Below are 24,732 nucleotides of genomic sequence, written 5' to 3'. Positions count from 1 at the left end.
TTTTTTGAGACAAGGTTTTGCTCTGCATCCCAGGATGACTTCAAATTCAAAGTGATTCTCCTGCCTCAGTCTCCTGTCTGCTAGAATTACAGGAATGACTCACCAGGACTAGCTGACATATTTCATTCTGGTATCCCCCTGGTCTAGCCCCGTTGATCTATTTTGGAAGGTCCTGTCAGATATCTAGGAGGGGAATCACAGTTTTAAAATTGTTTTATAAAATTTGAGTTCAGGAAAAAGTATGAGTACATAAGAATTCAAGCTTATTTTACTTAAGTTCTTTTTTGTTTTCAATACTCAAAATTAGTCTATTGTCATAATTTTTGCATATGAGGCAGTTTGAGTTTAGATAGATTGGAAGAGTTTTAATTTTAAATGACTTATTTTTTTATTGTATGTGGTTTGGTGTTGTCTGCATGTGTGTCTGTATGAGGATGTCAGATCCCTTGGAACTGGAGTTACAGACAATTGTGAGCCACCCTGTGGTTGCTGGAAATTGAACCTGGGTCCTCTGGAAGAGTTCCAGTGCTCTTAACCATTGAGCCATCTCTGCAGCCTAGATTGGCAGAGTGGTAACTAAGGAGTAGTAGACCATGGTGAGGTGAGATGATGCACTGAGGCTCCGTGGCTCCAAGTGTGAAAACCTACATTCTTTGTCAGATCGTCTCCATAGAAGAATAGATACATTTTTTAAAGTTGTGGATCTAGATTCTTTAAGTTCATTAGGAAATTCTGTTTATGTATTGATGGTCATTGGCTTTGAGAGTTTAAATTTGGATAACTGCAGAGCAAAAATTAAAAAACAAGCTGGGCATGGTAGAACAACACCTGTTACCCCAGCACTTGAGAGAGAGAGCTAGAGACAAAGATCAGGAATTCAAGGCTACATAATGCATTTGAGGCTAGCCTGGCCTCCATGAGATCTTGTAACAAACAAAGCTACTGGTTGATTAACAGTATCCCAGTACTTTATAAAGGAATTTCCTGTGGTAAAAAATTGAAAGTTTGGTTGTGTTTGTTGTTTATTATTATTGTTGTTATTATCAAGTATTTTTTGGCTTTTCTGAAACAGGGTTTTACTATGTAGTTCTGGCTATCCTGGAACTCACTATATAGACCAGGCTATCCTCAAATTCACAGACATCTTATCTGCCTGCCTCCTCTTCCCGAGTGCTTGTGTTATTAGTGTTTTTCCTGGGTGATTGTCTCTGTATCATGTACTTCCCTGGTGCCAGTGGATCCCAGGGACTGGAGTTGCAGACAGTTGGTGTTGAGCCACCATGTGGGTACAGGGAGTTGAACCTAGTATTTGTATCCATTATGTGGGTACATGGAATTGAATCCTTGAAGACTAGCTAATACTCTTAAACAATGAACCATTTCTTTAGTCCTTTAGATAATTCTTTATAATGGTGGATTGTTAACAGATAGTATAATACAAGAGTAATAAAAGCAAAGTTTACATACTTATATCTATACCTATATATAAATGTAGTTGAGAAGTTATTTTAGGAAAAATGAATTTGAGGAAGCTTAAATTTTTATTTTTTAGATTTATTTACATTATGTGCATGAGTATTTTGAATGCATGTATATCTACTTATTGCCTTTTCAAGTTCTACCAGATGTCAGAGAGGGTGTTGCTGGGTATGATGGCACTTGTCTTTAATCCCAACACTCTGGAGGCAGAGGCAGGTGGATCTCTGTTGTTCAAAGCCAGCCTGGTCTACAAAACAAGTTCCAGTTCATCCAGGACTATATGGAGACACTGTCTTAAAAAAGAGAGAAAGAAAGGAAGAAAGAAAGAGAGAGAGAAAGAAAGGAAGGAAGGAAGGAAGGAAGGAAGGAAGAGGGAGGGAGGGAGGCCTCCTGGAACTGGAATTATTGTGAACAGTCATGCTAGTGCTGGAAATTGAACTTGGGTCTTCTGCAAGAACAAGTGTTAAAATTCTTGAGTCATCTCTCCAGAGGGGAGTTTTGAGAAAGTCTTAAATTTAAAAAACATTAGCAAAAAAGATTTACAATGTTAACAAAGCTTTAAATATATTTTAATTTGCAAAGCAGCTAATTCAGCAGTGAAAGCAACACCTAGATGGTGCTTCAGTCAAGAATAGGGAAATAGCTACAAAGCCCAAAACAAAAACTCTAGAAATTGATTGGGCTAATAATCATTTGTTTGCAGCCTCACTACATCTTCCCTAGGGTCCTCCCATTGAGTAGCTTCCCACAGGCTTTTCTCATAGAATTTTGTGGACTTACAGGTAGGAAAGGTAACATTTTGTTAGTTTTTATTGTATAATAGTGGAGCCAAGGAACTGAGATTTGTAGCATTTTTAGAGTGCTTTTGAAGTAGTGTTCACTCCAAACTCCACATTGGTGTACTTCCTCAGTCTTGTAAGCATGTACCAGGACACAGGAGTTATTCAATAACAACTCATTCCTTGGAATTTATTGTACTAAGCAGTAAACTATTTTGCTCTTGAATACAGGATTATATCCTCCCAGCTTGGTAATTAACTATAGAGCAATGACAGGACTGGTAATTGTTTTAAGGGGTGAAGGGAGAGCTAGGTGTGATGGTATTTTTATGTAGCTATTAAAGAGCTTGAGGCAGGAAGATCAGTGGGAGCTCCAGGCTAACTTCCAACTTAGTGTGTGTGAGACTCCAGTTCAAAAAAAAGAAAAGAGGTGAAGAGTGAGGGAAGGGCAGGTTTCCTTCCTTCCTCCCTCCTTCCTCCTTTTCCTCTTTCCTTCCCTCCCTTCTTTCCTTCCTTTCTTCCTCTCTTTCTTCTTTTTCCTTTCCCCCCCAAGACTGGATTACTCAATGAATCTCTAGTTGTTCTGGAACTCACTTTGTAGACCAGGCTGGCCTCGAATTCAGTGACTGGCCTGACTCTGCCTCCCAAGCACTGGAATTAAAGTTGCCCACTACCGCCCATCACTGCCCAACCTGTAGGAAGTTTTTTACATGATGTTATACATGATAAGCCATCATAAATGGCTTGAATCCATTTTGGGAATGGATTTTGAGATTTTTAAATTGAGAAAAGTATTTTTTATTCGTAGTGTGTGATGCATGGTGTTTTTGAATAAGTGGTACACACATGTAGAAATCAGAGAACAAGTTTTGGGAGTTGGTTCTCCCATTTTGGGTTTGGGGGTCAAACTTAGGTCAGGCTTAATGGTAAACAGGTGTGTTGTTGAGCCCTCTTGTCAGGTGCCTTTTTTGGTGCTGGGGATTGAATTCCAGTGCTTACGAAACCTTGTTACATTGAGTTATAACCCTTCCTTTGCATTTAAAAAATGTGTTCCTTTTTGTGTGCATTAATGTTTTGCCGCATATATGTATGTATGAGGATGTTACACATAGTTGTGAGCTGCTATGTGGGTGCTGAGAATTGAACCTAGGTACTCTGAAAGAACAGTCAGTGCCCTTAACTGATGAGCCTTCTCTCCAGCCCCGGTGTTTGCAATTTTTATCCTAAGATTATGTATTCCAGTAAATTGAGACTAAGTAAACCGGATGTGGTGGTGCACGCCTTTAATCCCAGCACTTGGGAGGCATAGGCAGGCAGGTGGATTTCTGAGTTCGAGGCCAGCCTGGTCTACAGAGTGAGTTCCAGGAAAGCCAGGGCTACACAGAGAAACCCTGTCTCGAAAAATCCAAAAAAAAAAAAAAATTGAGACTAAGTAAATTGAGACTAATTTAGCCATTCTTAGTGATACTGGGAGTGTGTGTGTGTCTGTCTGTCTGTCCTCTATCTGAATACCCAGAGTGCATGGTAGGTAAGTGTTCTACCACTAAACTATATACCCACTCCCACCCTTCCATTTGCTTATTTTATTTATTAAAATTTTTGGGATGGGGTTTCTCTCTGTGGTCCTGGCTGTTCTGGAACTCATTCTGTAGACTAGGCTGGCCTTGAACTCATTGATCTGCCTGTCTCTTCCTCCTGAGTGCTGGGATTAAAGGTGTGTACCACCACACTGGGCTACCTATTTCATTATGTACATGGGTGTTTCACCTGAATCTGCCTGTGCACCATCTGTGTACCCACAGAAGCCAGAAGAAAGTGTCTGATCCCCAAGAACTAGGTGGCAATGTTAAGCCACCTTGTGTTCTGAAAATCAAACTCTGGTCCCCTGGAACCAGTGCTGCTGAGCCATCATCATCTTTTTAGCTCCAACTCTGGATTTTTTGATTGGTGTCCCCCACACCTATTATTCCCACTCCCTGCAGCATCAGGGATCTATCTACCTAGGACCTTGTAATGCTATCACTGAGCTGTATTACTGACCTTTATTTCCCTTTTTTGATGTACAAGGAATCCAACCCAGGGCCTTAAGCATGCTAGGCAGGCACTTTCCCAGGGAGCCATACACTTCAGTATGATGTGTTTTTATCTTTTCTGTATCAGAGTGACTTCTTGTCCTTTGAGAATCTGCTTAAGGGGTACCCAATATGGGCCCTGATAAATGAGTTATGAAAATGGTATGCATCTAGCTCTCAGAAATTCCATCTGTCCATTGGGTACCCAATTTCTTGCCAACTCAGTGGTAGCATGCCCTGCAGGGAGAGATACTCCAGCCTCCACCACTGAGGAGTTGGTGGCTTATAGCCAAGTCCTTTTAACAATTGAATAAAATTTCAGTAGTTGGAGAGAAATTCTTGTGGAACTGAATATTTTTCTTCTAGCTAGCGTTGGCCTGTTTAGAATATAGACCAGTAAAGCTGAATCCTTCTTCTCCCAGAGTGGTTATGGGCAGTAGTTCTGAGAACTGCCCAAAGGAGCTCCAGAAACTTTTATTAGCTTTCTAAGCAGACCGCCCACTTCTGATATTGTCTTGTCCCCTCCTTAGATTTTAGTTAGGCCAGCCCAGTAGGTGCTTTCCAGCAGCCCTGAGGAACTGGCCTGGTTTTACCCTAGGGTTGGCTGGATAGCATGGGGGTGCCTCCCCTCCCCCCCTTTTTGTGGGGAGTAGTCTTGGCCAAGTTTTCCAGCTAGCCTCTGGAAGAGATGTTACAGGTGATGCAGATGGACTTATTGACAGGTAGCAGAGCTGCCTCATAGCCTTTAGGTTTCAGTTGCAACCCTAGAAGTACTGGGAGGGTATGGGTGGGTGGATAAAAGGGAAACTGAGACTCTCCTTTATCATATTAGTGAGGGCTAGACTAAACCACTTGGTGACTGAGAGCTAAAGTTCTCAATTTTGAGTCTTGTGCTTGTCACATTTTAGCCAAGTGGTCCTGAGTAAGTTAACTTCTGCCTTAAGTTACTCCATCTGTGTGTAGGTTCAGTGAATTAAGATAAATTAAGTATTAGCAGAGTATCTGTCATATACTAAGATATTAAAGATATCATTAATAAAAGTGAAACTACACTGGGCATGTGGAGTATGGTCTCACTGTGGAGATCAGGCTGGCCTCAAATCACAGAAATTGCCTGCCTCTGCCTCCCAAGTGCTGGGAAAATAACAGTGTGCACTACCACACCCAGCTGTTTGCTTCTCAAAACTGGAAGAGATCTCTGAACTAAAGTGTGTCTTGGTTTCTCTCTTATCCTGTGTATGAGTGTCCCTTTTTTCCTTTTGTGTGTTTGCAGTGAATGTGTGTGTGTGTTGGTGGTACACACCTAGGTGTGTGTGTAGAGGAGAGAGTGAGAGAGGTTGGGGAAGAGAGAACACCAGTGTGTTGCTTTGTCAGTCCACTCTTTCCCTTTGAGACAAGGTATCCCATTGAACCAGAACCTGAAGCTTGCTGTTTGGAGAGTTCCAGGCCAGCCCAAACTACACAGTGAGACCCTGCCCCTCCCTCCAAAGATTTTCTCCCAAACAGTCTGTTTTTGGAAATAAAACAAAGAGGGGCTGGATAATTGGCTCATTGGTTAAGAGCACTTGTTGCTCTAGCAGAGGAAACAGCACCGACAAGCACCCACATTGATTGGTTTACAGTCAACCCATTCTAATCCCAGTGAATCCCAAATGCGGTGCACAGAGGTACATTCAAGCAAACATAAAATATATAGCACATAAAATGTCATAACATATAAAGTCTTTATTTTTAAAATTTGTATGTTCAAATATTTTGCCTACATGTATATATGTGCACCGTATTCATGTCTGGTACCAGAGGAGGTCAGAAGAGGTGTCAAATCTCCTGGAGCTGGAATTACTGATGATTTTGAGCCACCATGTGGGTGCTGAAAACTGCACCCTGGTCCTCTGGGAAAGCAACAAGTTCTCTTAGCCATTAAGGCAACTGTCTTCCTCCCTAACCTCCAAATCTCTTTTAAGATTCTAGTACCCTGAGGGACCTTGGAGAGCAGATGCTGATGGCCTTAATTCAAAGATGGAGCTGAAAAGAACTTTAGAGTCAAATTCACTGTCTGCCTGTTCTGCTCTAGACTCTGCTCCTGTTGTTTGGGTGGCTATTCTTGGGTTCTAGGGGGCAGATAGTAGTTTGGATTCACTTAATTTTTTAAAAACCGTTTTAGGGGTAATTCCATGTGTGCCAGACAAGAATCTGAGCTACACCCTAGTTCTTGTCACAAATTTAGCAGTTCTAGGTCTGTATTGTTTTTGTTTGTTCTGTTTGTTTTGTTTTGTTTTTTGAGACAGGGTTTCTCTGTGTAGCCCTAGCTGTCCTGGAACTCACTCTGTAGATCAGGCTGACCTTAAACTCAGAAATCTGCCTGCCTCTTGCTTCCCAAGTACTGGGATTAAAGGCATTCGCCACCACTGCCCAGCAGGTCTGTATTGTTGATGTTGTCCTTCATTATTTTACGAGATTTTGCTTCTACCTTAGCATAGTTCAGCAGTAGTTTTGATAGCTGCTTACCCAGCAGGCGCCCATTTAACAAAAGCAGACACTATTGTCAAAGCCAGCACTTATTGGTAGGATCTGTTTATTTCTGCATAGGGACACTGCCTGACTCTTGTCACTAGTGGGAGAAGACAGTATAACTCAGAAGGCTAATAGCCTGAGCTCTTTGTAAGGTGGTAACTCCTTGCTTCATGACAGTAGTTCTTGTGAACCTGCCCTCCCCGCCTCTAGCACTCCACTACAGACCTACTCTTCCAGCTCTTACCATGCATGACATAGGCAATTTCTGGTTTCTTTTGTTTGTTTGTTTTTGGTTTTTTCGAGACAGGGTTTCTCTGTATAGCCTTGGCTGTCCTGGAACTCACTCTGCACAGACCAGGATGGCCTCGAACTCAGAAATCCGCCTGCCTCTGCCTCCCAAGTGCTGGGGGTTTCTGGTTTCTTGTTCTTTGTTGTCAGCACAGTTTAGATGGTGTCTTAGTCCTTGAGCTCTCTCAGTTTAGTTGGGTTGCTGGACTCTGGAGTCTGTATTGTAATGTAGGTCAGCAATGTTAGGCACACCCTTGTTCAGATGAAGACAGACACATTCCAGGAGCTAGGCTTATGAGAAGCAGTGGATCTAGGGCCCTGACTGGGCTTGCCCAGGGGATGTGTAGGCAGCATTTTCCTTTAATCATATGTTGTAGCTGTCTTCAGTTATATTCTCTTAGATTAACCTGAGGCAAATGATAGAGTAGCAGGGACCTACATTATATGTTGATTTGTGCTTTTAACTCATTTGTTTTGTTTCTTTGAGACCTTGTGGGTATTCTCATACTTACAAAGAAGACAATGAAATGGCCTCATAGAATTGTGATAATAGTTGTGTATGTTAGTTGTAATAATAATTATGTGTAAATATACAGCTTAATCCATGGAAGATGCCATGTGGGCATGAGTCATTCTCTCCCATTTGCTGAGAATTAATTGAAGTGAGATTTACATTAAAGCATTCTTTTATTTATTTATTTATTTTTTGCTTTTCAAGACAGGGTTTCTCTATGTAGCCTTGGCTGACCTGGAACTCACACTGTAGACCAGGCTGGCCTCGAACTCAGAAATCTGCCTGCCTCTGCCTCCCAAGTGCTGGGATTAAGGGCGTGTGCCGCCACTGCCTGGCTATTCTATTCATTTCTAATGAAAGTGTTAATCAGCATAGCCCACTGCTTTATGCAGCTGTGATAACTGTAGAAGGGCTTTCCTGGCCTGGCCTGGCCTTGGTCCAGCTCTGGACCTGCTTTATGAGAATTTTGTGATTTGGACTTCTCCAAGACTTTGCTTTCTCTCTATAGAATGGCACATTTGTGCCTGCCTTGCTCTCATTCTGGGGTGTAAATCTGTGATAACATCTTATGTGCTGCATATTGTTAACAGTGAGAGTGTTGTCATGACTGGCCATCTCTATCCTTCCTGCCTTTTTCTTGGCATGTGTTTTTTTTTTCCCCCCCCGAGACAGGGTTTCTCTGTATAGCCCTGGCTGTCCTGGAACTCACTCTGTAGACCAGGCTTGCCCTGAACCCAGAAATCTGCCTGCCTCTGCCTCCTAAGTGCTGGGATTAAAGCACTGGCTGCTCTTCCAGAGGACTCATATCTTATTCCCAGCACCCATGTGGTGGCTCACAGTCATCTGTAGCTCTAGTCCCAGGGGATCTGATGTCTTCTTCTTTTTTCCATTGGTTCTTCTGCACACATAGTACATAAACTTATGCAGATTCATGTAAATATGCATAGAAAAATAAATCCTTTGAAGGAGAGCAGGGAGAGGCATATGGGAGGATTTGGAGGGAGAAAAGGGAAGAGGAAAATGTGATTAAATTATCATCTCAAAAATAACAGTTTAAAGAAATCTTTAATATATGTTTGTTACTGTTTTCTCTTTCTTTTTTCTTTTTCTTTTTTCTACTTTCTTTTTTCTTTCTGAGGGTGTCTCTGTATGGCCCTGGCTGTCCTGGAAGTCTCATGTAAACCAGTCTAGTCTCGAACTCAGAGAGCCACCTGCCTCTGCCTTCCCGAGTGCTGGGATTAAAGGCATTTGCTATCATTCCTACCCCCTATCTCTGGCTGAAATCTGTAAAAATTAGTATTAGGCTGGAGAGATGCCCAGTGGTCCTCTTTAAGAGGATCAGACTTGAGCCGGGCAGTGGTGATGCATGCCTTTAATCCCAGCACTTGGGAGGCAGAGGCAGGCGGATTTCTGGGTTCCAGGTTCCAGCCTGGTCTACAGAGTGAGTTTCAGGACAGCCAGGACTATACAGAGAAACCCTGTCTTGAAAAACCAAAGGAAAAAAAGAAAGAAAGAAAAAAAAAGAAAAGAAAAAAAAGAGGTCCTAACTTTGATTTCCAGCAACTGCACAAGGTAGCTTACAACTGCTTGTGTGAGTTCCAGCTCCAGGGGAGCACAATGCCTCTGGCTTTCACAGCCACTGTGATCATCTGCACCTGAACACATTAAAAAGTTAAGACTTGCTCTTGCTCTCTTGCTCCTGCTCCTTACCCTCTCTCCCCAACTCCCCCCCCCCCATGTGTTCATGGCCGGCCTCTACTTCCCTTCTGTCTCTACTACCCTCTGTACTCCCCTCCCCATGTCCTGAATAAACTCTATTCTATACTAAAAAAAAAAAAAAAAAGTTAAGACTTGCTTTGCATTGGTGTCACACAGCTTTAATTCTAGCACCTGGGAGGTAAAGGCAGGCAGATATCTGTGAGTTCAAGGTCAGCCTGGTAGACAAAGCAAGTCTCCACACCTGACAGCCAGGGCTATACAGCGAAACCCTGTCTCAAAAAACCAACCTTAATGCTAAAGAACATAGTTAGGGATTGGGTATTCTCATTTTGTTGCTCATGACAATCTTCAGAGTACAGGGACTTGCTGCTGCCACAGAATGAGCTGTTGCTGAAAACGTATGTTCAGAGCTTGGGGAGAAGGTTCAGCAGCTGAGAGCACTGGCTGCTCTTGCAGGGAACCTGAATTAATTTCCAAGCATCCACCTGGTGCTCACACTTGTCTGTTAGCTTCAGACTGTTCCAGAGGACTCAGTGTCCTTTTCTGGCCTTTTTTGGCATCAAGCATGAACATGGCATTCAAACCTAGATACAGGCAAAACACGTAGAGTAAGGAAGTCTTTTCAGTGTATGGGCCAGTGTGGTGGCACAGTCAGTAGAAGCAGGTGCCTGACCTGAATTTGACCCCCAAGAGTATGCATAGTGGAGAGAGAAAATCAGTTCCCTAAGGCCATCTGGTCTTCACATATATGCATGCACAGTAAGTGAATAAATGTAATTATATTATTGCTATATTTTAAAAAGTTTTTACTATAGGGCTGGGCCTGGTTGGTAGAGTACTTTTCTAGCATGCACATAACACTTGGTTTGATTCCCAGCGTCACATAAAACTGGGTGTATGGTAAACATCTATAATCATAGGTCAGGAGGCAGGAAGATCAGAAGTGCAAGGTCATCTTCAGGCCACATAGTGGAGTCAGTCATCCTGTACTACATAAGATCCCCCCACACACACCCATCACCCCCTTCTCCCCACCATCTCACACACACACTATTATTTCTGTGTATGTGCCTGCCTGAGCTTGTGTGTACTGCATATGTGAGGGAGTTTGAGGAGGCCAGTAAGGGTGTCAGTTCCCCTGGAGCTGGAGTTTATACAGGTGATCATGCACTGCCTGATGAGGGTGCCGGGAGCCAACTCCAGTTCTGCTGGAGCAGCAAATGTTTTTCTTTATGTTTTCTTTTTAATTCAGGGCTTCACTGTGTAAACCTGGCTGTCCTGGAACTTGCTTTATAATATCAGGCTGGCCTCAGACTTAGAGATCTGCTTGCTTCTGCCTCCCCAGTGCTGGGATTAAAGTCTGCTCTGTCATGTCTGATGCAGCAAATGTTCTTAACTGCTGAGTCATCTTTCCAACCCCCCTTTTAAAAAAATCCATTTATTACTATTGTGTGTATGAAACGGGAAGAGCAGGTAGGGCACAGTGGCTCCCAGCATGTGTGTGAAGGCCAGTGACACCTTTTAAAGGTTGTTTTTATCCTTTGATGGTGTAGGTTCCAGGGGTTGGACTCAGGTCATCAGGCTTGTGCAACAAGTGCTCTCATCTGTTGTATCATCCTGCTGGACCTATGATTCTTTTTCTTTCTTTCTCCTTTCTTCCTTTAAAAAAAAAAATCAGGCTAGACATGGTGTCAAATGCCTTTAACCCTAGGCAGAGGCAGGCGGATCTCTCTGTGTTCCAGGCCAGCCAGGATCTACTGAGTGAGTTCCAGGACAGCCAGGGCTATACAGAGAAATCCTGTCCTGACCGGCCCCCCTCCATTTATTTATTTATTTATTTATTTATTTAGGTTTTTCAAGACCAGGTTTCACCATGTAGCTTTAGCTATCCTGGAACTCAGTCTGTAGACCAGCCTAGTCTTGAACTCATAGAGATCCACTTGCCTCTGCCTCCTGAGCGCTGGGACTAAAGGTGTGTGCCACCACTGTCATCCCCCACCCACCCCTGCCCCCTTTCAGAAAAATTTCTGAGTTTCTCTGATCTCAGACTTGCAGTAGAAATGACTTCTGGTTGCTTCCATGTGCCAAGCTCAATAGGAATACACATGTTATTCACAGTTCTCTGAGGAAAGGACTGATAGATGAACTAATATATATCTATAGATTAGTAAAGGATTTATTAGAGTGGCTTACAGGCTGTGGTTGGTGTAGTCCAATAACAGCTGTCTCCTGAGGGAAAGGCCAAGATCCAAGAGACTGAATGTCTCAGCAATTCCAGTCTGGTGCTGAGGTTTCAGGAAGGCTTAGAGAACTGCCAGTTGGCAATCTATGTTGGAATCCCAAAGAAGTAGGTTCAAACAACAGCCAAGCCTGGGTCAGGACAGATAAATTTGCCAGTGAGAGTGGGGGCAAGTAGACAGAAAGCAAAAGCTCCCTTCCATGACCTTTTGTGTGGACTTCCACCAGAAAGTGTGGCCCCAGAGTTACAGTGGGTTTTCTGACCTCAGGTGACCTTGTTTTAAGGTAGGTCTTCCATCTCAAATGATACAACCAAGAAAAACCCCTCACAGGTGTGCCTGGCTGTTTGGAGCTTAGTAAGTTACAGATAGTCAATTTGACTATCAAGATTAGCCATTACAGAAGATTTTGCCTTTTCAAAGAGCATGCTTCTAGGGCTGGCGAGATGGCTCAGCAGGTAAGAGCACTGACTGCTCTACCAATGGTCCTGAGTTCAAATCCCAGCAACCACATGGTGGCTCACAACCACCTGTAATGAGATCTGACACCCTCTTCTGGTGTGTCTGAAGACAGCTATAGTGTACTTAATTATAATAATAAATAAATCTTAAAAAAAAAAAAGAGCATGCTTCTAGCCAGGTGTGCAGATGTTTGCCTTTATACCTTTAATCCCAATACTGAGTAAGCAGGGGTAGGTGATCTCTGTGAGTTTGACAGTCAGGTCTCCATGATAGGACACAATTTTCCTATCCCCATTAAACAAAAATAGCAACAACAGCAAAATGGGTGGCGGGGGCCACTGTGCCAAAATACAGATGTATATAGTTGGATGGTTCTGTCTGAAAACAAAATACAAGTACACCATGGCTGGCCATGTAAGGTAGTCTCCTATTTTCCCTAATCCTCTAAGAACTTGGGGAAATTGGTTCCTGTGAAGATCCAGATCCAGCTCTCTGATTCTGCCACACTTTGTCTGCCACAATCTGTACTTAGTCTTCCTGTTGGCCTGTGTGTATCCAATTTTCTTTTATAGAAGAGAGAGGTTGTCATTGAGAAATGGATATTTCCCCTTAGGAAGTAGAATGAAGGGGCAATGTTAGTCAGTGTTCTATTGCTGTGGTGAAACACATGACTAAGGCAACTTAAAAAGGAAGCAAGGGCTAGGCTGTTATCATGGTAGGGAGTATGGCGGCAGGCAGGCAGGCAGACAGGCAGGCAGGCAGGCAGGTAGGCATGGTGCTGGAGAAGTAGCTCAGAGCTCACATCTGATCCACAAGTTGCAAGCAGAGAGACAGAGAAACTGGTGTGGGCTTTTGACCCCAGTGACATCTCCAACAAGAGCACACCTCTGGGCTGGTGAGATGGCTCAGCAGGTAAGAGCACCCACCAACTGCTCTTCCAAAAGTCATGAGTTCAAATCCCAGCAACCACATGGTGGCTCACAACTACCCATAATGAACTCTGATGCCCTCTTCTGGTGCATCTGAAGACAGCTACAGTGCACTTATTTATAATAATAAATAAAATCTTAAAAAAAAAAAAGAGCACACCTCCTCCAACAAGACCATACCTCCTAATCTTTCCCAAATAGAACCACCAACAGGGATTAAGCACTCAAACACATGAGTCTATGGAGGCCATTCTCATTCAAACTTATCACAGGCTATAATTTAGTGGTAGAGTACTTGCTTGCCTAGCCCATCTGAGGCCCTGGTGTGTGTGTGTGTGTGTGTGTGTGTACTTGTTATAGTGTCCCAGGCTTCAAATTTACAGTGATCCTCTTGCCTGGACCTTTTGCTAGGAATACAGTGTACACCAATACACCTGACGAGGCCCTGGGTTTATCTTTAGCACTACTCAAAACAAAGAAAAACAAAAACCCCAGAGAAACTGAAAAGAATGTGTGTTTTTTTTGGGGGGTGGGGGTGGGGTGGGGGAGGGCTTTCTTCCAAAGCTGTGAGCAGCTGGAATCAAAGAGGGATCTCATCTGCTTTTTCCCCTGAGTACTTCTTGCCTTCCAGCAAAAGGGATGAAGGGGTTGGCTGGTTCTGCTTTCTCTTGGCTCATCTCTTGGTTGTCAGCATTGCACCATCAGCTTTGAGCAGCTGACCCCAGGTTGCTTTTGGTATTGAGCAGAACCGAAATAAACCTTTTGAGGAAGTATGTTTTGTAAGTTCATGTCATTGTCATTCTTGGTTAAGCCTTTCAGACTTTATTCTCAAAGAGGTGTGCTACAGCTCTGTGTTTTCTTTTGTTTTTAAATTCCACTTAACTATAATTTGTATGTGCCTGTGTGTGCATTTGTATGTGCTCACACTACAGTGTGGAAGTGGAGGTTAGAGGACAGTTAGCAGGAGGCTCTTCTCTCTTTCCACCCTGTGTATCAGGAGGAGTGAATTCAGGCTGCCAAATTTCAGTGGCAAGCACCCTTAGCCTCTGAACTGTCTCACCAGCTTTTCTAAGTTGATTCCTTTCCTTCATTATTTGTAATAAAGCCTTTGAACTTTACCCTCTGCGTTTACTTGAGTTTCCTGAATGCCTTTCCCAGTTCATTATCAGGACCAGTCTCAGTTTTAGGGGCACTGCCCTCTCTTAGATCTTTAGATAGAAGCTCTGAATGAGCACCGTGGATCTTCAGTTTTTCTTAGTGAAGGTGGAGGCAGTTCTTGCCCTCCGTCATCTTGGGCAATGCAGGGATTTTAGCATCCTGGTCATTCTAGGGCCAGTGGTTCCCAGCTAGGTCTACAGAGGTTATTAATTTCAGTAGGGTGTGTAGCCACCATGTCTGGCATCTCTTTTATGTGCAGGACTCAGAATGCTGAGATGCATGATCCTGTTCTGGATCCTGTTGATGCCCTATTGAGAGATGCTCTTCTATTAGGGTACCCAGCCTTCCCTGAAAGTGACAGTTCTCTCACTTCGTCTTTTTTTTTTTTTTTAATTATTATTATTATTATTTTTGGTTTTTTTCGAGACAGGTTTTCTTTGTGTAGCCCTGGCTGTCCTGGAGCTCACTCTGTAGATCAGGCTGGCCTTCAACTCACAGAAGTCTGCCTTCACTTCTTTTTATAATCAGTTCTTTGTTGATTAAAATTATGCAAAAAGATGTTGCCTTTCCTTTTTGGGGAACCTTAACCTGACAACAGAGAGTATGTCTGGTCACTCTACTTTGGACTTCCTGAGCCATCAGCTCAGTGCTCACTGGGTGACACCCTTCCTTCTGTGGTCAGAAGGCTTGGGGCTTTTATCTTTGTTCAGGTATCTTCTACTTGATATCTTGACACGGAGAAATACCCTCCAGCACCTAGGCATTAGTTTCATAGGTTTTCCTTTTCCCAAGACAGAGTATCATGTACTCCATGCTAGCTTTGAGACTCCCTGTGTATCCTAGGTTGACTTTGAATTTACTTTAAAATATTAATTTTATGTGTATGGGTATTTGATCTGTGTGTATGTTTGTGTATCTAGAGGTCCAGGAGGTGTTGGGTGACCTGGGGTTGTAGTTAGAGTTGGTTGTGATTTACCCTGTTGGTGCAGAAATTGAACTCAGGGCTTTGTAGATGCTAGGCTAGTCTCAGAAAGCACTATATGCCTTTTATTTACTTACTATTTTTGTAGTGCTGGAATTGAATGCTATAAGGTCTTGTGCAGCCAGCCAGCCACTCGTTCTACTGCTAAGCTTCTACAACCTAGCCTAAAGTCCTTAAACAATGTTGGGGTTTTTTTTGCCCCGTTAAAACTAAGTCCAGTGCTCGCTTCGGCAGCATGTATACTAAAATTAGAACGATGCAGAGAAGATTAGCATGGCCCCTGCGCAAGGATGACACGAAAATTCGTGAAGCGTTCCATATTTAAAAAAAAAAAAAACTTAAGTCCAGCTTTTCCCGTCTTTGTAATTCTCTTGAAATTTATTTGCCTTATGTTTATATTACTGTTTGTACTGTTTTTTATTTTTTCAAGACAGGGTTTCTCTGTATAGCCCTGGCTGTCCTGGAACTCACTCTGTAGACCAGGCTGGCCTCGAACTCAGAAATCCACCAGCCTCTGCCTCCCAAGTGCTGGGATTAAAGGCGTGCGCCACCGCCCAGCTTCATTTTGTTAATATAGAGAGCTCTGAAGCTACAAAGTGTGATTTTTGTATAGGCTATTTTAAATTTTCTTTTTATTTTATAAATATTCAATATTTTCTTTGTTGTTTGTTTCTTTCTTGGTTATCTTTTTGTTGTTGTTTTTGTTGTTGTTGTTGTTGAGATGGAGTTTCTCTGTGTAGCCCTGGCTGTCCTGGAACTCACTCTGTACAGCAGGCTGTCATTAAACTCAAAGATCTGCCTGCTTCTGCCTCCCCAGTGCTGATACTAAAGGCATTCACCACCACACCTGACTGTCTTTTTTAGTTGTCTTGATTTCAAATTTCTATTTGGAGTATTTTCTTTGAAGAATAGTGGTTAATGGAGTGTGAAACCTTCCCCTTCTTGAGTGTGCCCCTTTCATAGTGCCCAGACAATTGATGAGTTCTGAGTATCAGCTGGAAGAGCAAGACAGCAGTTGGCAGGTTATTCACTCAGCTTTCTTGATGCTTTCTTTGTAGAACAGTCAGGCTGTCACACCTTCTTGTCTCCTGGTGTAGATCAGGGGCTTGCAGATTGCTAGGCTTTTCTTAGAAGTGGACTGGTTAAACATGATAATACCCTTTCCCTTCTTGTGTCACTTACTGAATTCCTGTATTAAAGCTCCCTAAGCAGCGGTGGCCACACCTTTAATCCCAGCACAGATGTAGAGACAGGCACATCTCTGAGTTTAAGTCCAGCCTGCTCTACAGAGAAAGTTCCAGGACAGCTAAGGCTACATAGTGAGACCTTGCCTCTAAAAACAAAACACAACAAAAATACAACAACAGAAAGCTCTATCCACACTTGCTGGACTAGAATATCCAGAGTTGGTCCAGGTTGCTTATGGTAGGCACCTGCAGTTGATAAACAGGCAGCACTATGTGAGACACCCATTTCATACATTCCTTCAATAGATCTTCCTTCTCAGTTCATTCTGAGGTAGGCCTCAGGAAAATTACCCCTTCATGCTTTCCTAGCCCTACTGTGCCTTACAAACTTACACATTGTGGAATGTGTGGTGCAAAGGATCTTTTGGTTTTAGTGACATAGGAGCCAATAGGGTGGCCTTTGCCATCGTGAACTGTGGCTGCATAAGGAGAGGAATTTCCTGTATTAGAGGAATATATGTGTGAGCTGGGACAGAGAAGATATAGCCTGGTAGATGAGACAGGGATAATGTTTATGTTGTAGCTGAGAAGGCATCTTGGGTGTGTGGGAGGCCATCATCTGATTGGTTGTGAGAGGCTTGATTGAGGTGGTGGTGGGGGGGAGTGGCAGGCCAGGAACTTGGAGGATGTGACCATGTAGGTGTGGGCATGAGTCATGGTATATTCTGGGTGGCTTGGGTTAAGATGCCTTCTGTATGTTCATTGGTGTTGGGGAAGTGGTGGTAAACATGGGGCTGATACACAGTGGAAAACCAAGTGATAGACAATGTGAAGACATCTTATACCGAATTCTGAAACAGTCCTAGTCATGGTGGTCCTTGTTTCTCAGAGAAGGGACATTTGCTCCGTTGTTTATGAGAACCCTCTTAGTTTTAGATGTTATGATGTAGTTTCCAGCTCCTTGACTTACCATGCTGTTGTTGATAGTTGAAGAAGCTGAGGCTCAGTACTGATTTTGTGTTTCCATCCTCATCCCAGACTGGCTGGTTGTGCTCTTTGCCTGTGCCCATCCTGGGGTGGAGTCCTGAAATTTCAACTAAAGTGTTAGGCAGGAAAGGTTTGTGGGTATCCATTTGCCTTTACTTTGCCTTCTAGACCCAGGCTCATTCATTTTTATCTCAACTTCCTGTACATAGCTAGTGCTGGAAGTAGTTAGCTCTGTAGGTCCCTGTTGAATGTTTACCCTGTGCAGTTTGTTTATTTTCAATTATTTCCCTAACCCCACCCCATAAGTCTCACCCTGCAGCCCAAGCTGGCCTTGAACCCATATCAGTTCATCTGTATTATTCTCCCAAGTATTGGAATTACAAGTGTGAGCTACCACACCTGGCTCTGCTGAGGGTATTTAAACAGATAGTATGATGAGCACAAAGAGGGGATGTTATGTCTGTAGAAGCATGGTTCCCCTCGTTGTGTTAAGTGGGTTGCTTGAGATTGGGACTTGGCTTGGTATGGGGCAAGGGTCTTAGAGGCAATGGTACCGCAGATGGGACCACCCTGGCTCCATGCTTCCTTACCTGATGCAGTGTATTCTGGTCCTCATGCAAATATTGTTATTGGTGATGCTGTTACCTGGTTTAATTTAAGGGAGTCAAGAGGGATCTGAATATTTGGTGCTTTCCCTGTTTTGACACCCCTTTATGCTTTGTTAATCAACAGGAGCTTGAAGAGATTCGCAAATGTGGAATGAAAAACTTCCGTAACATCCAGGTTGATGAAGCTAATTTATTGACTTGGCAAGGGCTTATTGTTCCTGTGAGTATTGAACACTTCACTTCTTACTAGATTATTCTTTCAGGTGGTGTGCTGCTACTGCTGGCCATATCTCTGTGTTCCTCAGTAAGTTCCTAGTCTGGGCAGACCGTAGATGGGCAGAGGTGGGCAGTAGCTACAGGGTGGCAAGCAGGGTAGAGTATGGCCTTGTGCTCTTGAGTAAAATCCTGGCTTTACATTGGGGTTTAAAAATTGTAGATCTGTAGTTATTTACAAAGGAAAAGGAGTATGCATCTACTCCTCTTGTTGCCCATTCCCCTGGCTTTTGAATGACTTGCCCTGTTTCTAAGGCTGAGACTCCTGTCTGTCTGCTTTGGTATAGAGCTGGCTTCCCATTAGACCTTGGTTGGCTTTCTCTATGGATTTTCATCTGTGACTGGCCTTTCAGACACCTGTGCTTTGTTTGTGCCACACTCTAGTATGTACCTTGGCTTGTCTCCAATCACTAGGCCTAACGGCCTCAGTTCTTCCCTCCACTGGCTTTCCAGAAGCTTTTCTCCAGAGTCTGCCCCCAGTAGCCCTACATCCTTCAAGGACACCTTCCACAGGCTCAGCTTCCTCCTAAGAACACTAGTTTAGTTCTATTACCTTCTTGATTTTGTGTCTTTCCCTCCATCTTCTCTGATCCCCTTCTCTTTCTGGGATTTGAGCTGTACTTGACTTCAGCATGCACTTGCTGTTTCTCCAAATACACGCTCCCTTTCAGTGGTCACATATCTAACACTTGTTTGCCTTCTGAAGCTTTGACCCTTTGCCAGGGTCCCAATCCTTAAGCCTGTAATCAGTTTTGATACTTGCTGGCTTGCTACTAATTTCTCCTAACTCGTTTTCTCCTGTTTTATCTCTGGGGACCCTTCTAACATGAGGTTGCTTATTATATGTGAAAGATTTCTACCCATCTCCCTCCCCCGCCTTCTCTCTAGAGGTGGTCGATTTGTCCAGTGTACAGCCTCACTTGGACATTGGAGACTTGCAGTCACCTTAGCCTATAGCGTTAACCTACATCAATAAGCTCTCCTACTTTCTTCCATACTCTCTTTCTTTCTTTCTTTCTTTCTTTCTTTCTTTCTTTCTTCTCTCTCTCTCTCTCTCTCTCTCTCTCTCTCTCTCTCTCTCTCTCTCTCTCTTTCTTTCTTTCTTTCTTTCTTTCTTTCTTTCTTTCTTTCTTTCTTTTCTCTTTTGCTCAGGCTCTTTCCCTGTATCTGACTTGCCTTTTATTGGTACTTAAAATAGATGTTGAAATAAATCCTCTGAGGTGTTTTTCTGTTTTTTTGTTTTTGTTTTATTGCTTGAAGGTGGTTGGGCTCAGCACACAGGGAGGGTGGCTGGGAAGCCCTTAGCTACTAGGATCTGGCCTGTGTCTATAGCTCTAGCCCGTATGACATGTCAGAGTAAGTAGGACAGCCAGAACTATCTGATCCATCTCTGTCCCTTTTCTAATTGAGATTGTATTTTACTAAAATGTCAATGGCTGATCCATGGTTCTCTGGAAAATGAGAGGAATGAATGAACTGGTTTTAAGTGGTAAAGTCATCGTTTAGGTCACTGTCAACAAACTGCTTCCAGCTCACACCAAGGTCTCTGGGTTCATGCTGGGTTCATGAACCTGTGACATAGTGGTCAGAGGGCCATTATGGTACAGATTAACTAGTCAGATCCCAGTGTGCTTTGAAGATCTGGAAAGATTTGCTTTCATTTGAAGCAGCTGCACTCTGGGAGCAACTGTGGCAGGGACTGCTCAAATCTTTTCATTGCCCCATTTCTCTGCTATGATCATTGTCCAGGGTATTTCTTCATTCCTCAGGATAGTTACTGTATGTGATTCCTGGGCTTAGTTCTTTTGCATCACAAGGAATAGGCCAGCATGGGAATCTTCTATTTAAGTTCACCTGAAGTCTACCCACTTAGAGTGAAAGTAGACTTAGCCAATAAAATCATGACACTTCAATCTGTGTTCTATCCTACCCTTCTATTTTATAGGAAGATACTGATCCTTAGTCCTTAAGCCTGGCTGAAGCACTCAAGGGGCTGAGTGACACTCTTACAGACGGGACGGTGCATCAGTGCCATGCAGCTCAGGTTCACTTATCTGACTGTTGTGGTACTGGGGACTTAACCTAGAACTTTGTGGATGTAAATGCTCTACCACCAAGTTCATTGCCCTATTCCTTTAATATTTTTATTTTATGAATGTTTTGCCTACATGTATGTCTGTGCACAGTGTTCATGCCTACTGTTCTGAGAGGCCAGAAGAAGGCATTGGATTCCCTCAGAACTTACTTAACTTCCCCATGGGTGCTGAAAACCAAACCTAGATCTTCTGTAAGAATAATAAGTGCTCTTAACTTTTGAGCCATCTTTTCAGCCCCACCACTAAATAAATAAATAAATAAATAAATAAATAAATAAATAAATAAATAAATCATTATAGCCTAGAAAGATTTGCCTTCATTTGAAGCAGCTGCACTCTGGGAGCAACTGGAATTATATAGGCCTGGCTGACCTCAAACTCACATAGATCCAGCTGCTTCTACCTCCCCAGTGCTGGGAATAAAAGCATGTACCATGATGTCCAGCTCCACCATTACTGAGCCATACACACACACACACACACACACACACACAGATACATACACATATACGTATACATATATGTATATATGGTCTCTCTTATGTAGCTCAGCCTAGCTCAAGATGACTTTAAACTCCTGATCCTCCTGTTTGAATCTTTCAAATGCTGTGCAGGTGTGTAGATACCATTTTTGGCTCCCTTTTGACTTTTTGTAGCAGGATTTCACTCTGTAGCTGAGACCAACTTTGAATTCAAAGCAGTTCTCCAACTTCAGCCTCTTAGTGTTAGAATGACAGATAAAAGGCATCATTCAAGTTTATTAAAATGCTTACATTTTTATTTATTTATTTACTTGACTTATTTTTGGTTTTTCTGGATAGGTTTCTCTGTATAGTCCTGGCTTTCCTGAAACTCACTATATAGACCAGACTGGCTTCAAACTCACAGAGCCATCTGCCTCTGCCTCTGCTTCTGAGTTCTGGGATTAAAGGTTTGCATTAGTCACCACTGCCTTTTAAGAGGGAGGTTGTGGTGGTGGGGAAGTCATCATGATAGCATTTGCCTTCAGCACTTAGGAGGCAGAGACAGGCAGACTCTAAGAGTTTTAGGCCATCCAGACCTACATAATGAGTCCTAGGACAGCCACAGATACATATTAACAACTTGTCTCAAACCAAAACTTTTGTCTCAAAAAATCCAAAACTAGCAAAAAATAAAATTAAAAAATCAGTTGAATGTGAGTCAGCTCACTAGCTAGCCTGCCTCCCTCCCTTCTCTTCCCTCTTTCCTTACTCCAGTGGGGTCTTATGTGTTCTAGGCTGACCTTGAACTTGCTATATATAATTGAGTATGGCCTTGAATTCCTGGTTTTTTTTTTTTTTCCTGCCTTCACCTCTTGAGGGCAGACTTAGATGGTACTGAAGATCAAACCCAGAGCATCATGCTAGGCGAGCACTCTGCCAACTGAGTTACATCTCTTAACTCCATGAAGGATTGTTTCTGCATTTTTCGTTGTTTTACAAGGCTATTTTATGGGTGTGCTAAGTGGTGACTGCTGTTCAGAGGACAGCTTTCCAGTGTTTCTTTCTCCCTTGTTTCATAAAGGGTCTTTTTGTTCTGTTTTGCCTTTGGGGCTAAATACAGCAGAGCCTCTGGTGATTGTTTGGTCTTCACCTTCTATCTCTGCTTAGGAAGGCTAGCATTGTGTGTAGCGTCTGGCTTCCTTGTGGGTTCTGGAGATTTGAACCCAGGTCTTCAGACAGTTAATGCTTTTTTACCTACTGAGCTATCTCCTTCGCCCAGGTTTCTTAACTTTATTCTGTTAATACAGGTTAGTTACTTTATACTAGTGCTACATTGAAACATTTGCTTCCTTTTTTGTTCTCTTTTCTTTCTTTTTTGACACAGGGTCTTCTGGGTACCCCAGGCTGACCTAGAATGTACCATGTATGGCCCAGACTGGCCTCTTTTCTCAGCCTTCCAAATGCTAAGATTTCAGGTGTGAGCCACCCCAGTCAGTCCATAGTGAGTTTTGAAATGAGAAAATGGTACTCTTCCAACTCTAGTCTTTTACAGTTAGAATTATTTACCACTTGATTTGTGTGAAGGTTCCTGGGAATTCCATGTGGGAATGTTTTTCACTTTGCTAATCAAAGCATTGTTGAGATTTTGATGTAGATTGTGTTTAATCACTTTTGGAAGTATTCTCTTCTTATAGTAAAGTTGTTGTCTTATTTTTGTTTGTTTTCAAGACAAGGTTTCTCTGTGTAGCCTTAGCTGTCCTGGAACTCACTCTGAGAACTAGGCTGGCCTCAAACTCAGAAATCCACCTGCCTCTGCCTCCTGAGACTAAAGGTATATGCCACCAATTACCTGGGCTTTTTGTTTTGTTTTGTTTTGTTTTTAAGACTAGGTCTCGCCCAGCGGTGGTGGCACACACCTTTAATCCCAGCACTTGGGAGGCAGAGGCAGGCGGATTTTTGAGTTCGAGGCCAGCCTGGTCTACAGAGTGAGTTCCAGGACAGCCAAGGCTATACAGAGAAACCCTGTCTTGAAAAACCAAAAAAAAAAAAAAAAAAAGACTAGGTCTCTATGTAGTCCTGCCTGTCCTGGAGTTTGACGTGTAAACTCTTTGCTCATAACTTCTCAAAATGTTCCTTTTTGATCATTTTGCTACTAGTTTTATTCTTATTTTGCTTTGCCTTTTCTCCTAACAAGCTACCAGGTTCATTAAAGTGGCTGTAGTTGTTTTGTGTGGTATTTGCATTTGTAGCATCATTCTTGGTGAATGTTTTCATTTGTTCATCTCAGTTTATTCTCCTGCCTCTCCCTTTTCAGTAGCTCGCTGGACCAGCCTCTTTCCCTCCCTTTCTTTCTCTCTCCTTTTTTTCTCTTTCTTTTCTTTCTTTCTGTCTTTTTCCCTTGTTGTAGTGCTCTAGTCTCAGCCCAGGGTCTTGATATGCTAGTCCCTAACACTGAGCTCTAGGCCATCTAGTTCTGTTATTCATTTCTCCTTGTATTTCTTTGTGGCCAGAAAAGTTACTTAGTATGGTTTTGATCCTCATAAATGTATTGTATCTTTTTGTTCCTTAACATATGGGCTTTGCCTAAAAGTGTTGCACATGTGCTTGAGCAGTAAGTGCTGTCTTCTGCTCCTTCTAGGTGTTGTATGTGGTTAGTGATGTTGTTCAAGTACTCTTTTATTTTTCCTTTTCTGATTTGTTGTTGCTTTGTCTTATAGCCCATCTGACCTCCCATCTCAGCCTCCTGAGTGTTAGGACCATAAGAATGTCATCCTTTCTAGTGTTTTTAGAAGTAGGGAATTGAAGGCTCCAACACATTAGATCTTTTTGGTTTTTCAGGACAGGGTTTCTTTGTGTAGTCCTGGCTGTCTGGAACCCTCTGTGTAGACCAGACTGGCTTCAAGCTGAGAGATCAGATTGGCCTGCCTCAGCTTCCCAAATACTGGGATTAAAGGCATTCACCACCATTGCCCAGCTCATTTTAAAACTATTTTTTTTTTATTAAAACTATTTTTTGAGCATATGTTTCTTTTTTAATATATGTGAAGTATGTTTTTATTGCATTTTATTTACTCTATGCTTCATGTGTACGTGTCATTTTGGACTTTTGGGGGTTAGGGGAATTGGATCTCTCCTATTGTGTTATCTTCTCTATGTCTGTATCTTATGTCTTAAATGAGAATATAAGTTTTTCTGGTAGTAAAAAGTGTTATTTGATAAATATGGAGGTTGAATCTTGGACAATAGAGGGAATGTGTGCCCCATCAGCTTGTCTGAGCAGTGTCTGTCATGCCCTGTGTGTCTTGGGAGGAGCGCTACCTCAGGCCAAATGCCCTAGGCTTGACATTTAATTTAATTAGAAACACTATATGGTCTCAAGTCTGCCCTTTGTGCTTTTGTGAGATCATAGAGAAAGTCTTCAAACTAAGAAAGTAATGTTCATTATGAACATACTAAAGGTCAATGGTTCATATGAGCATTGTCCCATTTAAAAGCTTTTTTTCCATTTGTAACAAAATCTAAAACCTTGCTGATGTTGTTAGGGCATTTGGATATCCACGACAGATAACTACTCTTGTTTATGACAGGGTCTTACTTTTACTTAGCTGAAATACACAGTATTAGAGCATTCTATGTCAGGGAGCTAGAGGCTTGTCCTGACTTCATTTCTAGGGTCAGTGATAGATTCAGAGAAGGAAAGACCAGAGGTAGAATGGAGTCTGGGGATTCTTGAAGGGGTGCCATGTAGAACGAATAGGAGCTTGATGTGGTGGTACATGATTTAAATCTCTGCCAGAGGGAAACAGAGCTCTGAGTTAGAAGCCAGCTGGCTATAGCAAGACTTACCACCATACCCCCCCCAAAAGGTAAGAAGACCATAGATAATTTGGTGCCAGATGATGAAAACTTCCTCTTGGATGCAACTGCAATAAAATGGCTTTGAGGCCTAGAGATTGGTGCTAAGAAATGAAGAATCTGAGATGT

At 42.7% G+C, this 24,732-nt stretch overlaps 1 protein-coding gene and 1 non-coding gene across 3 annotated transcripts in view; both read left to right on the top strand.

The window, feature by feature from the left end:
- The window catches only part of Ube2l3 (ubiquitin conjugating enzyme E2 L3), a 42,419-nt gene that overhangs the window by 2,326 nt on the left and 15,361 nt on the right, over positions 1-24,732 (top strand). For both annotated transcript variants that reach the window (XM_031363262.1, XM_031363263.1), the window contains exon 2: positions 18,040-18,135. In XM_031363262.1, coding sequence (XP_031219122.1) covers positions 18,040-18,135 — 96 coding nt within the window. The remainder of the gene's footprint in view (positions 1-18,039; positions 18,136-24,732) is intronic.
- LOC116086641 lies at positions 15,352-15,458 on the top strand. The gene has a single exon (XR_004117022.1). It is a non-coding gene; the product is annotated as a U6 spliceosomal RNA (small nuclear RNA).

This window comes from Mastomys coucha, unplaced genomic scaffold (assembly GCF_008632895.1).
Source record: "Mastomys coucha isolate ucsf_1 unplaced genomic scaffold, UCSF_Mcou_1 pScaffold12, whole genome shotgun sequence".
NCBI classification, from domain to species: domain Eukaryota; kingdom Metazoa; phylum Chordata; class Mammalia; order Rodentia; family Muridae; genus Mastomys; species Mastomys coucha.
Note: the sequence above shows the minus strand (reverse complement) of the source record. Positions and strands in the feature narration are given on the sequence as shown.